Source organism: Mytilus trossulus, chromosome 3 (genome assembly GCF_036588685.1).
Source record: "Mytilus trossulus isolate FHL-02 chromosome 3, PNRI_Mtr1.1.1.hap1, whole genome shotgun sequence".
Classification (NCBI taxonomy): domain Eukaryota; kingdom Metazoa; phylum Mollusca; class Bivalvia; order Mytilida; family Mytilidae; genus Mytilus; species Mytilus trossulus.
The window spans coordinates 5,551,093-5,572,593 of NC_086375.1; the positions used below are offsets into that span (position 1 = coordinate 5,551,093).

The following is a 21,501-nucleotide window of genomic DNA, read 5'->3' on the forward strand; positions in this document are numbered from 1 at the left end:
GAAAACTGAGTTTTGATTCTCGTCATACAGTTCAATGTATGTGTAAAATCTCTGAAACTGCATAACTAATTTAAAAAATTACATTTTTATTAATAACGTTGCCATGCTTTGATTAATAGAAACAATGGAATCGGAGAATCCAGCTAAAATATCCTTAAACAAATAGAACCCCCCTCAAACCTCCCTTAAAAAACAAAACAAACACAAAAAACAAATGAAAGCAAACGAAGAACTACAAATATCCCCCCCCCTCTACCAAAAAAAAAAAGAACCAAGATTATAGAAAAAAACAATATCTCTTTTTGTTTTATCTGTAAGATAAAAGTATAAAGTTTACCAGTGAAGCTACTAATTTTTACCATTTTAACTATGAACTATGAAAGACGCTTATGAACATTTTACAATTGTATATGTGTTTAAAAAGGGTTACGGATTTTAAATCAAACGCAACTCGTCAACCAATACAAAAACTTATCATTTCAAAAGTAAAAATAAAGTTAAATTTCATGGACCAAGAACTTCTGACGAATATAAATACTTTAGTCAATTGTGATCGCTGTCAGATGGTAATTCTAGATTATAAGTTCTGAGGGTATTGGACACACTTTTTGGACAATAGTGATGAAATTTGATTTAGTTATTATTTTGATACATGGGATTTATCTGGTCTGTTGTGTCGAAAGATTTCCCAATGCAGGGGAGGAAAATTTTTCGAATAGAATAAAAAGATTAGATGTTAAAGACGGAGAATTCACGAACAGAATAGTTTTCACTACTACGAGAGAAGATGACCCAATCTTATGGTTTAATCAAAAGTATCCTCAGTATGACTATATTGCACAGGTAATTCAATGCTTACTTTTTAATCAAACTGAGTAGATAAGGTTAACTCTGATTACACTGCATGATTTCTACTTGTAAGAAATGTATCTACAAAACAAACAAACATAGAAGTTTTATCTTTGGTCAAACATGTACAATACACATACGTTGTTTTATGATAGTTAATATCTGCATTGATAGTGTATATGAACGAAACTGTCAAACTTTGACATTTGTACGGGGCCATTATAATAATTAAAAATCAAAGTATTGAAGTACTGAAAATCGGATGACTGCTAATTCTTGTGGTTGGTCACAGATACTTGTCTCAGAAAATAAATCACATCTTTATACCTGAAAGTGAGATTTATGTACATTTTTTTCTGAGGCAAATTCTTGTGAAGAAGATAAATAAATGAACGGGATTTCAACAACACCGTAATAAGTATAATAATATTGATACACATCAATATACTTTGGTTTATATTATATTACAATTTGTATTTTACAGTTACATGTATATACAATTTTAATCCATTTGGATATCATTCTATTCTTCTAGTTAATAATATTGCAGTGAAAGTTCATGGTGGACACTCTTTTTTTTTTTTTATATAATTCGATTTTTCTTATAGATTGAATTTGAGAAGGCATTCATATTTTCCCACAAAACAAGACAAATAACTCTACATGTATCTGTATAAAATTTTCACTTCCTTTATAGGAGATTAATTGTTCTTAAGATATTCTTCCGCATGCGTTAACAAAAATTTCTGTACGTCTGCATAGATATTGATAAATTTTACTTACATACATATAAAACATTTTAATATTAAATTTTATTCTAAAAAAAAATTTGATGAGTATCCCTTGAAGAAATGAATTTATAGCAAGTGATAAGGAATTTATTGTTGCATTCGATGATGTCGACGTATTTATCATGTTTGTAGATCTGGTAAAAATCCATACTTATTTACAGAATGGAAATTTAGGCGATAGCAATACACCGGAATTCCCTCAACGGCCATCCAATGTAAAAATAATTAGATAGTAAAAAAAACCCAGTGTATTATTATATCATCGTGTTATTTCACTAGCTTTGTGATATCAACTGGTATCTTTCCTGCTGGGAATTTGGGGTTCTCATTGCTGGTCAACTTTGTAATGATTAAATCCTTTAAATATTTTGTATGTTTTTTATTTATGGTTTATTTAAGGTGTTTTGCTCTTTAATATTTTGAAAACTTCAATGCAGTTCGCATGATGTATCTTTCAACATATCAATATTGTTCTTATCTCAGTCAGGCTCCTTTTGTAGCAACATTTTTTTTTAGCTTTACCATAATTGCAAATTTGTGTAGTGCTGACAACTTTATAGAAAGTTTAAAGTCTTTTTGTCAAATTAAGTATTGAAGGACATTCTTGACATAAATCTAGCATTTAATTAAGTACAGAGAGGCGTAATAATTGACACACATTTATTAAACAGGATCAGAGGTATATATTTCCTAAAATATAATTTTTTTAAATATAAATACTAATATGTGGGTCATCCGGTCTATTTTTAAAGCTTCAAGTCGTGCAAAATTGCCAAAATTTCCATAGATTGTTTATGAAAATAACATATTTGGGTGAATACAATTTATGATAAAAATAATTGCAAATTTGCATATTCAGGCAAAGAAATACATGTAGATCAATTGTGCATTGCTATTATACAATCCAAGATGGCGGCAAACAAGGAGTCTTCTTTAATTTGTACCTGAAAGACAACATATATAAAATAATAATGTTGGTTTTGGTTGATATAAAATTGAGAATGAATCTTGTGAATGTGACAAAAAGACAACAACACGACATAAAAGCAGAAAGTTTATTCTCTTATTCAATTCAAATAATTACTAAATGTTTGCCGAACTGAATTTAAGTTTTAAACCATCTATATGAAACTAAAATTTGAACAACGGAACCTACATTACAGTCCAGAATCCTCATATTACAAATATGAATACCGCAATTTGTACTGGTACATTTGTTGTAGGTATCGGATTTCTGATTTGTAATGGATTAAGAGATTAGTATAAATCAGAAATTCTATACCTACTAGTGATATTGGAATTACAATAAGTACTAGGACGATTGCTGATCCCTATGAATTCAAATTTGTACTTCCCCAAAAAATTATTCCCCATCCCGCCCCATCCCCTAGCAAAAATAAAAATAGGACAATCACGTGTTTTCTATATTCAATGTCGATAACAATGTAATATACGCAGATTATATTCACACCTCCACAACACGTAGTACATGTACGTATGTATAAAATATATTATGATCCACTCCCCTCGGAGGGAAAAAATCCCCAAAACAAAACCAACAAGATTTTGTTTTCCTGTTTGTAGATCTTGTGTACATCGTCTGTCACTAGTATGCACCATAGATGTTTCACATAATTGTATTGTAGATATCAATGAATTTGACGAATTTAGAGATTTGATTATTTTATGAGTTTGAAGCGTTTTTCTAAATCAAATCAAGAACGCCCCTTCCAATATTAAAAAGGAAGACCAAGTATGTATTAAAATGTAAAATAACAATAAAAGACATAAAAACCATAGTTTTCAATAAAATGTAACGTTTAAATATTTTCAATAGGAGTTTGTGAAGCGTTAACAGTGTGTACTTTTCATTTCAGTTCGTTTTTTAAATGAGAAAATAGATGTAGGAAGAAATACTATTTAAAATACTAAATCATATTCATACAGTTCATCAACAAAATCAACAAGAAGAAAAAAACCTTATACAAGTCATATGTATTTGTTAGACTTTTTGCTACTACTTTTTGTTAAGCGCGATGTATAATTCAAAATTCATTCAAGCGCATGTCATAAAAAATATATACTATTTAATAATAAAAAAAAAAGCAGTAGCTGTTGGAAGTTAAAATATTTATTGTATGATTTCATAGCATTCTATTTATTTCACATAGTTTCGATAGAGATGAAAAGATCCACACTGATAAAGTCATTACACCCCGATCGAAAGTTATCTAATTAGTATAAATATAGTACAACAATAAAATATAGTACGTTTAAGTAAAATGTACTATCACAAATACATTGTACTTAAACTAATGGGATTAGTCTACAATTTACATTTGCAATTACTCAATCATTTAGACAGGTGGTTAAAGGTAGTTTTTAGGTTAACAGTGGAGGAAAAAAATGTTTGGTTATATAGGGACTCATTGTAGCGTGAAGAGAGCGGATTCCCTCTGACAGTCAGTGGGTCCCAAATTATAATATTTCTGAAATCCGCCACTGGTTTATAAATTGTCAATATTATTTACATACGTACATATGTAACTATAGTAATCATTTCAAAGACCGTTGTAAAATATTTATCAAGAAAGAAATGAAATTCCATGTTTTTCGCTCTCCTTGATAAAAAGGGAATTTAGTTGAGGAAGTAAGGATATCGAAAATTATTTCATTGCCAATTTTTTTCTTATTTTTTTTACTGTTCGTTACATTTTGTTAGCAACCAGACGACGCTTTTGGCTTGTTGTTGGAAAGCCACCGTCTCATGGCACGTTTATGACGCCTTTACTTACTGGCTTACAACAATAATCGGCAGCATTGTATGTTTAACTTAATAAATTATTATCGTCACTAATATTTATTTTAGAATCATCAAAGGTTAGAATGTGTCGATCATGATTACAATGTATATTTAAAAAAGACAAATCTTTGAAGAAAACAAATTAATACAGAAATAAAGCAAATCCCGTACTGAACCCCAAAAAGTATGTCAAATTCTTACCAAAGATTAAAGTGTATATTTAGAAATACAGGTAATTTTTTCTTCTTTCTTCTAGTATTCGATTTTAAATTTAAATTTAAAATATCGACGAAGTAGCTTTATAATTTTGTTGTTATTGATACGGCAAAAAGATATTTATATTATGCATTAAATTGAACAATCTTTTATTGGAATAAACTAGCATTTAGAATCGAATAAACTATATTAAATACATTTAAGATGTGTATAGATGATAAAATGATTTAAATTACACCAAAGCTTTCGTTAGTCGGTGATGCAGTGTCTATCCAGCTCAGTTGCAATGCAGCCCAGCCTACATGCATGTACAAATAATTTGATATACATACCATTAAAATTTATTTATTTTTTGGTAAGCATGGGAGACCAATTGATGGTCTTCGGCTGTTAACTGCTCTATGGTCGTTTTTTTTTTTTTTTTTTTTAAATATTCCCCATTTCCATTCTCAATTTTAGCATAGTCCAGATAACAAAATGTGAACACAAAGTTATGTTTTTCTCTGGCTGTTTATGACGTCTTAACACTAAATCCATTGTATGTTGGATGTGTACGGATTGAGTGTTTAGTCTTAGAGGCATGATTTTTTTATTAACTGTTAGTGGCTTTGAACTAGCTGTCAGAAAACTGCGAGTACTCTCAAATCTGTTCATTGTGTCTTTTTGTGTCGGGATGTATACTAGTAAGTACCCGGCCACGTTCACTTTGTTTTTGTCTATCTGACGAGTTAAGCCTTTTTCAATTGATTTTTATAGTTCGTTTCTTATGTTGTACTGTTATACCACTGTCCCAGGTTAGGGGGAGGGTTGGGGTCCCGCTAACATGTTGAACCCCGCCACATTATTTATGTATGTGTCTGTCCAAAGTCAGGAGCCTGTAATTCAGTGGTTGTCGTTTGTTTATGTGTTACATATTTGTTTTTCGTTTATTTTTTTTTCAAAAAAAAGGCCGTTAGTTTTCTCGTTTGAATTGTTTTACATTGTCTTATCGGGTCCTTTTTAACCTGACTATGCGGTATAGGCTTTGCTCATTGTCGAAGGCCGTACGGTGACCTATAGTTGTTAATGTTTGTGTCATTTTGGTCTTTTGTGGATAGTTGTCTCATTGGCAACATACCACATCTTCTTATTTATATTATTGTACCTACCAAAATATCGTGTAGGCGTCTGTGCAATGCTAGATGGTGTTATCGTAGAGGTATGAAGTGAACTATCTTAGTAGCAGAAGTTCGAATCCCGGCCAGGGAAGACTAAACATTTGCTTCCACAAATTTACAGATGTAACATTATTGGGCTAATATTTAGACGAATTATGTATTTTTATATAAATATACAAACCGTAAATTTAAACAATCATCAACTAAATTGTAATTCATTCTTATATAAAATTTTATATGCATTATAATGAGGCTTAAAAATCGCAAAGAATAAGAATGGCAATGAAATTCTTTTCATACTCATTTTTTTTTTAGTATATATATATTTTGTTTTAATCAATATCTGTGATAAAAGTAAGTACATGTACGTTCACTAATGATAGTAATAAGAGCATCCTATCCATTTTACAGCTATGACTTATATTCTATCACATATAAGATGGCCATTACATTTGTTCTAATAATATCTTAGGACAGCATAGAACACCAGGCTGGTTTCTATTTATCAGCCAGATGAGGCAATTATGCGATGATCATTTGTAGCTTTATTATCACGCGTATTTCTTGATTACTTTAGAATTTTGAAACTTTGCGATTAATTTATTATGTTAATTTATTATGTTCGGTATTATTGTTAAATTGTGTTTGTTGAATTACACCGTGAAAGTGACAATCATTAAAGTGGCGTTTGGTCTTTTGCATGTTTAAGTAAAAGGACAATTGTTTCGTTAAAACTGGCTCCCTCCAATGTCAAGAAAAGGTGCTCTAATTTTAAAAGCTGAACAAATACCAAACTTGCAGTTTTGTATTTACTGAAATTTTCAGAATATAAACAACACAAAAAAAAAACATCTGCTTTTAATGCTTCAGCAACAGACATAAAATTCTTTGTTGGGTGAAAGTAAGATTAACCCGGTTTCTCGATACATTAAAATGATATGCTCTATGTTTTTGAGTTTATTAAGGATAAATACATAAAAAAAGAAGATGTGGTCTGATTGCCAATAAGACAAATCTTCACAAGAGACCTAATGACACAGAAATTAACAACTATAGGTCACCGTACGGCCTACATAAATGAGTAAAGCACATACCGCATAGTCAGCTATAAAAGGCCCCGAAATGACAAATGTAATTTATGTACAAAATATGAACCAACATCAAATATGTAACACATCAACAAACAGCAAGCACTGATTTACAGACACTTGACTTTGTACAGGGGGGACATGTACATATATATAGAATGTGGCGGGGTTGATCATGTTTGCGGGATCCTGACCCTACCCTAACCTGGGACAGTGGTGTAACAGTACAACAAAAGAAGGAACTACTAGACTGTATGCAAATCATTTGAAAAAAGTCTTAACTCATCAGATGGATAATTATAAAGGGGAAGATGTGTTATGATTGCCAAGTCTGTTTATCAGATATAAGCAGCATGGCAACTATATTGTGAATACGGAATGATTGTCGAGGTAATATTTCTGCTAAGAATAGTTTATTCGACAATGACATCAATTATTTTGATTATTGATTAAATTATAAACCCTTCATTTCGATCTCGAGCTGAATTTTTTCTTCTTCTTAAAATGCCTTGTACCAAGTCAGGAAAATGGCCATTGTTACAGGGATGGGCACGATAACTGACAAATGTAATCGATTATTAATCGATTAAATGAAGGATTTTTGTGCAATCGATTAATAATCGATTACTCAAATTTTAGTATGTAATCGATTACAATCGATTACTTGATCAAAAGTAATTACAAATACTTTTCGATTACTGCCAATTGCATGGTTCAACATTTTAACAAAAAAATAACATGAGTGAAAAGCAATTATATTGCTCAACATTTGTATAGTGGAAATAAGAACTTTGGTCACCATTTTAAGCATTGTTTCTAAATTATAAGTTTATAGCTGTTCTTTAAATCAAATCTCTTAATGAAGATTAGAAATATTTAAAATATCATGAAATTTTAACTTTCAACATAATTGAAAGATGTCATCACATTGCAACAATCACTTATTCATATCTGATTGTTTCTTGAAAAAAATGCTTTCTTACTGACATACAATGTAAGTTATCTTTTTTGACTTTGAAAAAAAAATATTTTAGCATAGTCAATGATTGTTATATTATAGTTCGTTTCTTGTGTAGTACATTTTAATGTTATGTTTCTATTGTGTCGTAGTTCTTTTATACTTGATGTGTTTCCCTCATATTTAGTTTGTTACCCGGATTTGTTTTTTCTCTACCGATTTATGGATTTCGAACAGCGGTATACTACTGATGCCTTTATTTGTCGTATACAGAAAGCCTAACGCAGATAAAAACAACTTCACTCTTGACACTATTTGATTTTGTATTTAATGTTAGTTTTATTTATTTATTTGTAAATAAAAACGAACATTTGAATCTTTCAGTTTTGGATTGGGAAAACTAGATATATCACTGCTCAAATACGTCAGACAAAAACTAAAGAGGTATTAAGTACTCTCAGAGAAGACACTGATGTAGAGCTACTGAGAAAAAGTTCTGAGGTAAGATGACAATATATGACGGATGTCCGAAGTAAAAGTCTAACAAATAAATTGCTTTACAAGTTTTTAAAATATTTTATAAAGTTTTGATATCTTAAATGCACATTGTAATACTCTAGTTAATGTGTAGTGTATTTGTTCCTGTATTAACTATTTCTGGTAGTCTCAATCCTTTCGCTCGTACCCGTAACATTAACCACAAGACAACACCGAAGGTACTGTGTATATATCAAACATACATCAATCAAACGACATGAATAACGAAGACAATAAGTCAAACTCTAAAGCTCTCACCCTATATGGAGTTCAATAAGTCAAACTCTAAAGCTCTCACCCTATATGGAGTTCAATAAATCAAACTCTAAAGCTCTCACCCTATATGGAGTTCAATAAGTCAAACCACCAACCAGTTCATGATTTTAATTATCCAAACCTCTTATAACACAGTAACGACCAACCACCAACCAGTTCATGATTTTAATTATCCAAACATCTTATAACACAGGAACGACCAACTACCAACCAGTTCATGATGTTAATTATCCAAACCTCTTATAACACAGTAACGACCAACCACCAACCAGTTCATGATTTTAATTATCCAAACATCTTATAACACAATAACGACCAACCACCAACCAGACCATTTTAATTATCCAAACCTCTTATAACACAGTAACGACCAACTACCAACCAGTTCATGATGTTAATTATCCAAACCTCTTATAACACAGTAACGACCAACCACCAACCAGTTCATGATTTTAATTATCCAAACCTCTTATAACACAATAACGACCAACCACCAACCAGTTCATGATTTTAATTATCCAAACTTCTTATAACACTGTGACGACCAACCACCAACCAGTTCATGATGTTAATTATCCAAACTTCTTATAACACAGGAACGAACAACCACCAACCAGTTCATGATCTGTATTATCTATTATAACGTACTATTACACTGTAACGACCAACTACCAACCAGTTCATGATGTTAATTATCCAAACATCTTATAACACAGTAACGACCAACCACCAACCAGTTCATGATTTTAATTATCCAAACTTCTTATAACACAGGAACGACCAACCACCAACCAGATCACTATTTTAATTATCCAAACCTCTTATAACACAGTAACGACCAACCACCAACCAGTTCATGATGTTAATTATCCAAACCTCTTATAACACAGTAACGACCAACCACCAACCAGTTCATGATTTTAATTATCCAAACATCTTATAACACAGGAACGACCAACTACCAACCAGTTCATGATGTTAATTATCCAAACCTCTTATAACACAGTAAAGACCAACCACCAACCAGTTCATGATGTTAATTATCCAAACCTCTTATAACACTGTAACGACCAACCACCAACCAGTTCATGATGTTAATTATCCAAACCTCTTATAACACAGTAACGACCAACCACCAACCATTTCATGATGTTAATTATCCAAACCTCTTATAACACAGTAACGACCAACTACCAACCAGTTCATGATGTTAATTATCCAAACCTCTTATAACACAGTAACGACCAACCACCAACCAGTTCATGATTTTAATTATCCAAACATCTTATAACACAATAACGACCAACCACCAACCAGACCATTTTAATTATCCAAACTTCTTATAACACTGTAACGACCAACCACCAACCAGTTCATGATTTTAATTATCCAAACCTCTTATAACACTGTAACGACCAACCACCAACCAGTTCATGATTTTAATTATCCAAACATCTTATAACACAGGAACGACCAACTACCAACCAGTTCATGATTTTAATTATCCAAACATCTTATAACACAGTAACGACCAACCACCAACCAGTTCATGATGTTAATTATCCAAACCTCTTATAACACAGTAACGAACAACCACCAACCAGTTCATGATTTTAATTATCCAAACCTCTTATAACACAGGAACGAACAACCACCAACCAGTTCATGATCTGTATTATCTATTATAAAGTACTATTACACTGTAACGACCAACCACCAACCAGTTCATGATTTTAATTATCCAAACCTCTTATAACACAGGAACGAACAACCACCAACCAGTTCATGATTTTTATTATACAAACCTCTTATAACACTGTAACGACCAACCACCAACCAGTTCATGATTTTAATTATCCAAACCTCTTATAACACAGGAACGACCAACTACCAACCAGTTCATGATTTTAATTATCCTAACCTCTTATAACACAGTAACGACCAACCACCAACCAGTTCATGATGTTAATTATCCAAACCTCTTATAACACAGTAACGACCAACCACCAACCAGTTCATGATTTTAATTATCCAAACCTCTTATAACACAGGAACGAACAACCACCAACCAGTTCATGATCTGTGTTATCTATTATAACGTACTATTACACTGTAACGACCAACCACCAACCAATTCATGATTTTAATTATCCAAACCTCTTATAACACAGGAACGAACAACCACCAACCAGTTCATGATTTTTATTATACAAACCTCTTATAACACAGTAACGAACAACCACTAACCAGTTCATGATTTTAATTATTCTAACCTCTTATAACACAGGAACGACCAACCCCAAACCAGTTCATGATTTTAATTATTCTAACCTCTTATAACATAGGAACGACCAACCAGTTCACGATTTTAATTATCCAAACCTCTTATAACACTGTAACGACCAACCACCAACCAGATCACGATCTGTATTATATATTATAACGTACTATCACACTGTAACGACCAACCACCAACCAGTTACTGATCTTAATTATACTAACATCTTATAACACTATAACGACCAACTACCAACCAGTTCACGATCTGAGTTAACTAATATAACATATTATTACACAGTTAAGACTTACCACTAACCAGATTACGATTTGAAATATCCTAACCTCTTATAGCAGTGTAACGACCAACCACCAACAAGTTCACGATTTTTATTATCATAACCTCTTATTTCAATGTAATGACTTACCACCAACCAGTTCACGATCTTTGTTATCCAAACCTCTTATAATACTGAAACGACCGACTACAAACCAGTTCATGATTTTAATTATCCCAACTTCTTATAACACTGTAATGACCAACCACCAACCAGTTCACGGTTTTAATTATCCAAACCTCTTATTACACAGAAACGACCAACCACTAACCAGTTCACGATTTTAATTATCCAAATCTCTTATAACACTGTAACGAATAACCACCAACCAGTTCATGATCAGTACTATCATAACATCTTATAACACTGCAACGACCAACCACCAACCAGTTCACGATTTTAATTATCCAAACCTCTTATAACACTGTAATGACTAACCACTAACCAGTTCACGATTTTAATTATCCTAACCTCTTATAACACTGTAATGACCAACCACTAACCAGTTCATGATTTATACTGTTTTTTATATCGTATTTAACATTGTGACAACCAACCACATCTGCATACTTATTATCCAACTGCATCGTATATGTGGACCTTTTTAGATATTTGAGGGGTGAAACATGAACAGAAACAAAACAACCTAATGGAGAATTGTAAACCCGATTCATAGTTACGCAATATAATTACTGAATTGATAGCTGTACGACAGCGGCACGACTACATTTATTCATTATCTACACATCACACATACATCAGCATATTCAAATTGAACATTCACTTAAAAATAACGAGCGAACAAAAACTTGTTGACGTGCCAAATGAAAAATTATGGGGAAAAAATTTTATGGCGAAAAATGAAAACTTTCAATCTGATTACATTTTTTACATAATAATTCTCACTAAAACAGTTTAAAATATCTCTTGCGAAAACAAGTGACAAACTTTAACTATTGTAGTGCAGTTAGACAAGTGACATCAATGATGGTACTTTACCTATTGTAGTGCAGATAGAAAAGTGACATCAATGATGGTACTTTACCTATTGTAGTGCAGTTAGACAATGTAACATCAATGATGACACTTCAGTTAGACAATGTGACATCAATGGTGGTACTTTCAGTTAGACAATGTGACATCAATGACAGCACTTCAGTTAGACAATGTGACATCAATGGAGGTACTTTCAGTTAGACAATGTGACATCAATGGTGGTACTTTCAGTTAAACAATGTGATATCAATGGTGGTACTTTCAGTTAGACAATGTGACATCAATGGTGGTACTTTCAGTTAGACAATGTGACATCAATGGTGGTACATTCAGTTAGACAATGTGACATCAATGATGGTACTTTCAGTTAGACAATGTGACATCAATTGTAGCACTTCAGTTAGACAATGTGACATCAATGATGGTACTTTCAGTTAGACAATGTGAGATCAATGATGGTACTTTCAGTTAGACAATTTGACATCAATGATAGCTCTTCAGTTAGACAATGGGACGTCGATGATGGCACTTCAGTTAGATAATGGGACATCGATAATGGTACTTTCAGTTAGACAATGTGACATCAATGATGGCACTTCAGTTAGACAATGTGACACCAATGGTGGTTCTTTCAATAAGAAAATGTGACATCAATGATGGCACTTTCAGTAAGACAATGTGAGATCAATGATGGTACTTTCAGTTAGACAATATGACATCAATGGTAGTACTTCAGTTAGACAATGTGACATCAATGTTGGTACTTTCAGTAGGACAATGTGACATCAATGATGGTACTTTCAGTTAGACAATATGACATCAATGGTAGTACTTCAGTTAGACAATGTGACATCAATGTTGGTACTTTCAGTAGGACAATGTGACATCAATGATGGTACTTTCAGTTAGACAATGTGACATCAATGATGGTACTTTCAGGAAGACAATGTGACATCAATGATGGTACTTCAGTTAGACAATGTGACATCAATGGAGGTTCTTCCAATAAGACAATGTGACATCAATGATGGCACTTTCAGTAAGACAATGTGAGATCAATGATGGTACTTTCAGTTAGACAATATGACATCAATGGTAGTACTTCAGTTAGACAATGTGACATCAATGTTGGTACTTTCAGTAGGACAATGTGACATCAATGATGGTACTTTCAGTTAGACAATGTGACATCAATGGTGGTACTTTCAGTAAGACAATGTGACATCAATGATGGTACTTCAGTTAGACAATGTGACATCAATGATGGTACTTTCAGTTAGACAATGTGACATCAATGGTAGTACTTCAGTTAGACAATGTGACATCAATGGAGGTACTTTCAATTAGACAATGTGACATCAATGATGGCACTTAAGTTAGACAATTTGACATCAATGATGGTACTTTCAGTTAGACAATGTGACATCAACGATGGTACTTTCAGTTAGACAATGTGACATCAATGGTGGTACTTTCAGTTAGACAATGTGACATCAATAATGGCACTTAAGTTAAACAATGTGACATCAATGGTGGTACTTCAGTTAGAAAATGTGACATCAATGATGGTACTTTACCTATTGTAGTGCAGTTAAACAATGTAACATCAATGATTGTACTTTCAGTTAGACAATGTGACATCAATGGATGTACTTTCAGTTAGACAATGTGACATCAATGGTGGTACTTTCAGTTAAACAATGTGACATCAATGGTGGTACTTTCAGTTAGATAATGTGACATCAATGGTGGTACTTTCAGTTAGACAATGTGAAATCAATGGTGGTACATTCAGTTAGACAATGTGACATCAATGGTGGTACTTTCAGTTAGACAATGTGAAATCAATGGTGGTACATTCAGTTAGACAATGTGACATCAATGATGGTACTTTCAGTTAGACAATGTGGCATCAATGATAGCACTTAAGTTAGACAATATGACATCAAGGATGGTACTTTCAGTTAGACAATGTGACATCGATGATGGCACTTCAGTTAGATAATGGGACATCGATAATGGTACTTTCAGTTAGACAATGTGACATCAATGATGGCACTTCAGTAAAACAATGTGACATCAATGGTGGTACTTTCAGTAAGACAATGTGACATCAATGATGGTACTTCAGTTAGACAATGTGACATCAATGGAGATTCTTTCAATTACACAATGTGACATCAATGATGGCACTTTTAGTAAGACAAGTGACATCAATGATGGCACTTCAGTTAGACAATAAGACATCAATGGTGGTACTTCAGTAAGACAATGTGACATCAATGGTTGTACTTTCAGTTAGACAATGTGACATCAATGTAAGTACTTTCAGTTAGACAATGTGACATCAATGTTGGTACTTTCAGTAAGACAATGTGACATCAATGTTGGTAGTTTCAGTTAGACAATGTGACATCAATGATGGCATTTCAGTTAGACAATGTGACATTAATGATGGTACTTTCAGTTAGACAATATGACATCAATGGTGATACTTTCAGTTAGACAATGTGACATCAATGATGGTACTTCAGTTAGACAATGTGACATCAATGATGGTACTTTCAGTTAGACAATGTGACATCAATGTTGGTACTTTCAGTAAGACAATGTGACATCAATGTTGGTAGTTTCAGTTAGACAATGTGACATCAATGATGGCATTTCAGTTAGACAATGTGACATTAATGATGGTACTTTCAGTTAGACAATATGACATCAATGGTGATACTTTCAGTTAGACAATGTGACATCAATGATGGTACTTCAGTTAGACAATGTGACATCAATGATGGTACTTTCAGTTAGACAATGTGACATCAATGGTAGTACTTTCAGTTAGACAATGTGGCATCAATGATAGCACTTCAGTTTGACAATGTGACATCAATGGTGTTACTTTCAGTTAGACAATGTGATATCAATGATGGCACTTCAGTTAGACAATGTGACATCAATGATGGTACTTTCAGTTAGACAATGTGAGATCAATGATGGTACTTTCAGTTAGACAATGTGACATCAATGGAGGTACTTTCAATTAGACAATGTGACATCAATGATGGCACTTAAGTTAGACAATTTGACATCAATGATGGTACTTTCAGTTAGACAATGTGACATCGATGATGGCACTTCAGTTAGATAATGGGACATCGATAATGGTACTTCAGTAAGACAATGTGACATCAATGGTTGTACTTTCAGTTAGACAATGTGACATCAATGTTAGTACTTTCAGTAAGACAATGTGACATCAATGTTAGTACTTTCAGTAAGACAATGTGACATCAATGTTGGTACTTTCAGTAAGACAATGTGACATCAATGATGGCATTTCAGTTAGACAATGTGACATTAATGATGGTACTTCAGTTAGACAATGTGACATCAATGTTAGTACTTTCAGTTAGACAATGTGACATCAATGTTGGTAGTTTCAGTTAGACAATGTGACATCAATGAAGGCATTTCAGTTAGACAATGTGACATTAATGATGGTACTTTCAGTTAGACAATATGACATCAATGGTGATACTTTCAGTTAGACAATGTGACATCAATGATGGTACTTCAGTTAGACAATGTGACATCAATGATGGTACTTCAAGTTAGACAATGTGACATCAATGGTAGTACTTCAGTTAGACAATGTGACATCAATGGAGGTACTTTGAATTAGACAATGTGACATCAATGATGGCACTTAAGTTAGACAATTTGACATCAATGATGGTACTTTCAGTAAGACAATGTGACATCAACGATGGTACTTTCAGTTAGACAATGTGACATCAATGATGGCACCTTAGTTAGACAATGTGACATCAATGGTGGTACTTCAGTTAGATAATGTGACATCAATGATGGTACTTTACCTATTGTAGTGCAGTAAGACAATGTGACATCAATGATGGTACTTTCAGTTAGACAATGTGACATCAATGATTGCACTTAAGTTAAACAATGTGACATCAATGGTGGTACTTCAGTTAGAAAATGTGACATCAATGATGGTACTTTACCTATTGTAGTGCAGTTAAACAATGTAACATCAATGATTGTACTTTCAGTTAGACAATGTGACATCAATGGAGGTACTTTCAGTTAGACAATGTGACATCAATGGTGGTACTTTCAGTTAAACAATGTGACATCAATGGTGGTACTGTCAGTTAAATAATGTGACATCAATGGTGGTACTTTCAGTTAGACAATGTGACATCAATGGTGGTACATTCAGTTAGACAATGTGACATCAATGATGGTACTTTCAGTTAGACAATGTGGCATCAATGATAGCACTTCAGTTTGACAATGTGACATCAATGGTGTTACTTTCAGTTAGACAATGTGATATCAATGATGGCACTTCAGTTAGACAATGTGACATCAATGATGCTACTTTCAGTTAGACAATGTGAGATCAATGATGGTACTTTCAGTTAGACAAGGTGACATCAATGGTAGTACTTCAGTTAGACAATGTGACATCAATGGAGGTACTTTCAATTAGACAATGTGACATCAATGATGGCACTTAAGTTAGACAATTTGACATCAATGATGGTACTTTCAGTTAGACAATGTGACATCGATGATGGCACTTCAGTTAGATAATGGGACATCGATAATGGTACTTTCAGTTAGACAATGTGACATCAATGATGGCACTTCAGTAAAACAATGTGACATCAATGGTGGTACTTTCAGTAAGACAATGTGATATCAATGATGGCACTTCAGTTAGACAATGTGACATCAATGATGCTACTTTCAGTTAGACAATGTGAGATCAATGATGGTACTTTCAGTTAGACAAGGTGACATCAATGGTAGTACTTCAGTTAGACAATGTGACATCAATGGAGGTACTTTCAATTAGACAATGTGACATCAATGATGGCACTTAAGTTAGACAATTTGACATCAATGATGGTACTTTCAGTTAGACAATGTGACATCGATGATGGCACTTCAGTTAGATAATGGGACATCGATAATGGTACTTTCAGTTAGACAATGTGACATCAATGATGGCACTTCAGTAAAACAATGTGACATCAATGGTGGTACTTTCAGTAAGACAATGTGACATCAATGATGGTACTTTCAGTTAGACAATGTGGCATCAATGATAGCACTTCAGTTTGACAATGTGACATCAATGGTGTCACTTTCAGTTAGACAATGTGATATCAATGATGGCACTTCAGTTAGACAATGTGACATCAATGATGGTACTTTCAGTTAGACAATATGAGATCAATGATGGCACTTAAGTTAGACAATTTGACATCAATGATGGTACTTTTAGTTAGACAATGTGACATCGATGATGGCACTTCAGTTAGATAATGGGACATCGATAATGGTACTTTCAGTTAGACAATGTGACATCAATGGTAGTACTTTCAGTTAGACAATGTGGCATCAATGATAGCACTTCAGTTTGACAATGTGACATCAATGGTGTTACTTTCAGTTAGACAATGTGATATCAATGATGGCACTTCAGTTAGACAATGTGACATCAATGATGGTACTTTCAGTTAGACAATGTGAGATCAATGATGGTACTTTCAGTTAGACAATGTGACATCAATGGAGGTACTTTTAATTAGACAATGTGACATCAATGATGGCACTTAAGTTAGACAATTTGACATCAATGATGGTACTTTCAGTTAGACAATGTGACATCGATGATGGCACTTCAGTTAGATAATGGGACATCGATAATGGTACTTTCAGTTAGACAATGTGACATCAATGATGGCACTTCAGTAAAACAATGTGACATCAATGATTGTACTTTCAGTAAGACAATGTGACATCAATGATGGTACTTCAGTTAGACAATGTGACATCAATGATGGCACTTCAGTAAAACAATGTGACATCAATGATTGTACTTTCAGTAAGACAATGTGACATCAATGATGGCACTTCAGTTAGACAATGTGACATCAATGGTGGTACTTCAGTTAGACAATGTGACATCAATGGTTGTACTTTCAGTTAGACAATGTGACATCAATGTTAGTACTTTCAGTAAGACAATGTGACATCAATGTTAGTACTTTCAGTAAGACAATGTGACATCAATGGTGGTACTTTCAGTAAGACAATGTGACATCAATGTTAGTACTTTCAGTAAGACAATGTGACATCAATGTTGGTACTTTCAGTAAGACAATGTGACATCAATGATGGCATTTCAGTTAGACAATGTGACATTAATGATGGTACTTCAGTTAGACAACGTGACATCAATGTTAATTCTTTCAGTTAGACAATGTGACATCAATGTTGATACTTTCAGTAAGACAATGTGACATCAATGTTGGTAGTTTCAGTTAGACAATGTGACATCAATGATGGCATTTCAGTTAGACAATGTGACATTAATAATGGTACTTTCAGTTAGACAATATGACATCAATGGTGATACTTTCAGTTAGACAATGTGACATCAATGATGGTACTTCAGTTAGACAATGTGACATCAATGATGGTACTTTCAGTTAGACAATGTGACATCAATGGTAGTACTTCAGTTAGACAATGTGACATCAATGGAGGTACTTCGAATTAGACAATGTGACATCAATGATGGCACTTAAGTTAGACAATTTGACATCAATGATGGTACTTTCAGTTAGACAATGTGACATCAACGATGGTACTTTCAGTTAGACAATGTGACATCAATGATGGCACTTTAGTTAGACAATGTGACATCAATGGTGGTACTTCAGTTAGATAATGTGATCAATGATGGTACTTTACCTATTGTAGTGCAGTAAGACAATGTGACATCAATGATGGTACTTTCAGTTAGACAATGTGACATCAATGATTGCACTTAAGTTAAACAATGTGACATCAATGGTGGTACTTCAGTTAGAAAATGTGACATCAATGATGGTACTTTACCTGTTGTAGTGCAGTTAAACAATGTAATATCAATGATTGTACTTTCAGTTAGACAATGTGACATCAATGGAGGTACTTTCAGTTAGACAATGTGACATCAATGGTGGTACTTTCAGTTAAACAATGTGACATCAATGGTGGTACTTTCAGTTAGATAATGTGACATCAATGGTGGTACTTTCAGTTAGACAATGTGACATCAATTGTGGTACATTCAGTTAGACAATGTGACATCAATGATGGTACTTTCAGTTAGACAATGTGGCATCAATGATAGCACTTCAGTTTGACAATGTGACATTAATGGTGTTACTTTCAGTTAGACAATGTGATATCAATGATGGCACTTCAGTTAGACAATGTGACATCAATGATGGTACTTTCAGTTAGACAATGTGAGATCAATGATGGTACTTTCAGTTAGACAAGGTGACATCAATGGTAGTACTTCAGTTAGACAATGTGACAGCAATGGAGGTACTTTCAATTAGACAATGTGACATCAATGATGGCACTTAAGTTAGACAATTTGACATCAATGATGGTACTTTCAGTTAGACAATGTGACATCGATGATGGCACTTCAGTTAGATAATGGGACATCGATAATGGTACTTTCAGTTAGACAATGTGACATCAATGATGGCACTTCAGTAAAACAATGTGACATCAATGGTGGTACTTTCAGTAAGACAATGTGACATCAATGATGGTACTTTCAGTTAGACAATGTGGCATCAATGATAGCACTTCAGTTTTACAATGTGACATCAATGGTGTTACTTTCAGTTAGACAATGTGATATCAATGATGGCACTTCAGTTAGACAATGTGACATCAATGATGGTACTTTCAGTTAGACAATGTGAGATCAATGATGGCACTTAAGTTAGACAATTTGACATCAATGATGGTACTTTCAGTTAGACAATGTGACATCGATGATGGCACTTCAGTTAGATAATGGGACATCGATAATGGTACTTTCAGTTAGACAATGTGACATCAATGATGGCACTTCAGTAAAACAATGTGACATCAATGGTGGTACTTTCAGTAAGACAATGTGACATCAATGATGGTACTTCAGTTAGACAATGTGACATCAATGGAGATTCTTTCAATTACACAATGTGACATCAATGATGGCACTTTCAGTAAGACAAGTGACATCAATGATGGCACTTCAGTTAGACAATGTGACATCAATGGTGGTACTTCAGTAAGACAATGGGACATCAATGGTTGTACTTTCAGTTAGACAATGTGACATCAATGTTAGTACTTTCAGTTAGACAATGTGACATCAATGTTGGTACTTTCAGTAAGACAATGTGACATCAATGTTGGTAGTTTCAGTTAGACAATGTGACATCAATGATGGCATTTCAGTTAGACAATGTGACATTAATTATGGTACTTTCAGTTAGACAATATGACATCAATGGTGATACTTTCAGTTAGACAATGTGACATCAATGATGGCACTTCAGTTAGATAATGTGACACCAATGATGGTACTTTCAGTTAGACAATGTGACACTAATGATGGTACTTTCAGTTAGACAATGTGACATCAATGATGGTACTTTCTGTTAGACAATGTGACATCAATGATGGTACTTTCAGTTAGACAATGTGACACTAATGATGGTACTTTTAGTTAGACAATGTGACATCAATGATGGTACTTTCTGTTAGACAATGTGACATCAATGATGGTACTTTCAGTTAGACAATGTGACATCAATGGTGGTACATTCAGTTAGACAATGTGACATCAATGATGGTACTTTCGGTTAGACAATATGACATCAATAATGGTACTTTCAGTTAGACAATGTGACAACAATGATGGTACTTTCAGTTAGACAATGTGACATCAATGGTGGTACATTCAGTTAGACAATGTGACATCAATGATGGTATTTTTTTTATGTAACCCTGTAAACCTGCGTGTTTTTTGTTTAACAACTAAGCGTTTTTTTTCTCTTTCTTTTAGGTTTACATTAAAAAAATTTGAATTTAAAAATATTATGTATGGTATACAATTTCAGATTTCCTGGGTTAGACAAGAAAAGGCATATGTCAGAAAAGCAAAAACATTGGACACAGAATGGTCAAATCTTTGGCATTTGGTACGTTTGATAATTATAGTTAAAAATATTTTATTTGATACATTGTACCAAAATACAATATAATCTATTTAAACCACTCGAATAAGATTCTCTAAGGCGATTTCTTAATACGCTATGTTTTAACGGTACCAACAGGCA

General features: G+C 33.4%; 1 protein-coding gene across 1 annotated transcript in view; it reads left to right on the top strand.

Annotated features, from left to right (window-relative positions):
* Positions 1-560: 560 nt before the first annotated feature.
* LOC134709910 (furin-1-like) overlaps positions 561-21,501 on the top strand; it is a 70,001-nt gene continuing 49,060 nt past the window's right edge. The window contains exons 1-3 of the mRNA XM_063570035.1: positions 561-843; positions 8,247-8,363; positions 21,283-21,363. Of these exons, the coding sequence (XP_063426105.1) occupies positions 622-843; positions 8,247-8,363; positions 21,283-21,363 (420 nt within the window). The 5' untranslated portion in view covers positions 561-621. The remainder of the gene's footprint in view (positions 844-8,246; positions 8,364-21,282; positions 21,364-21,501) is intronic.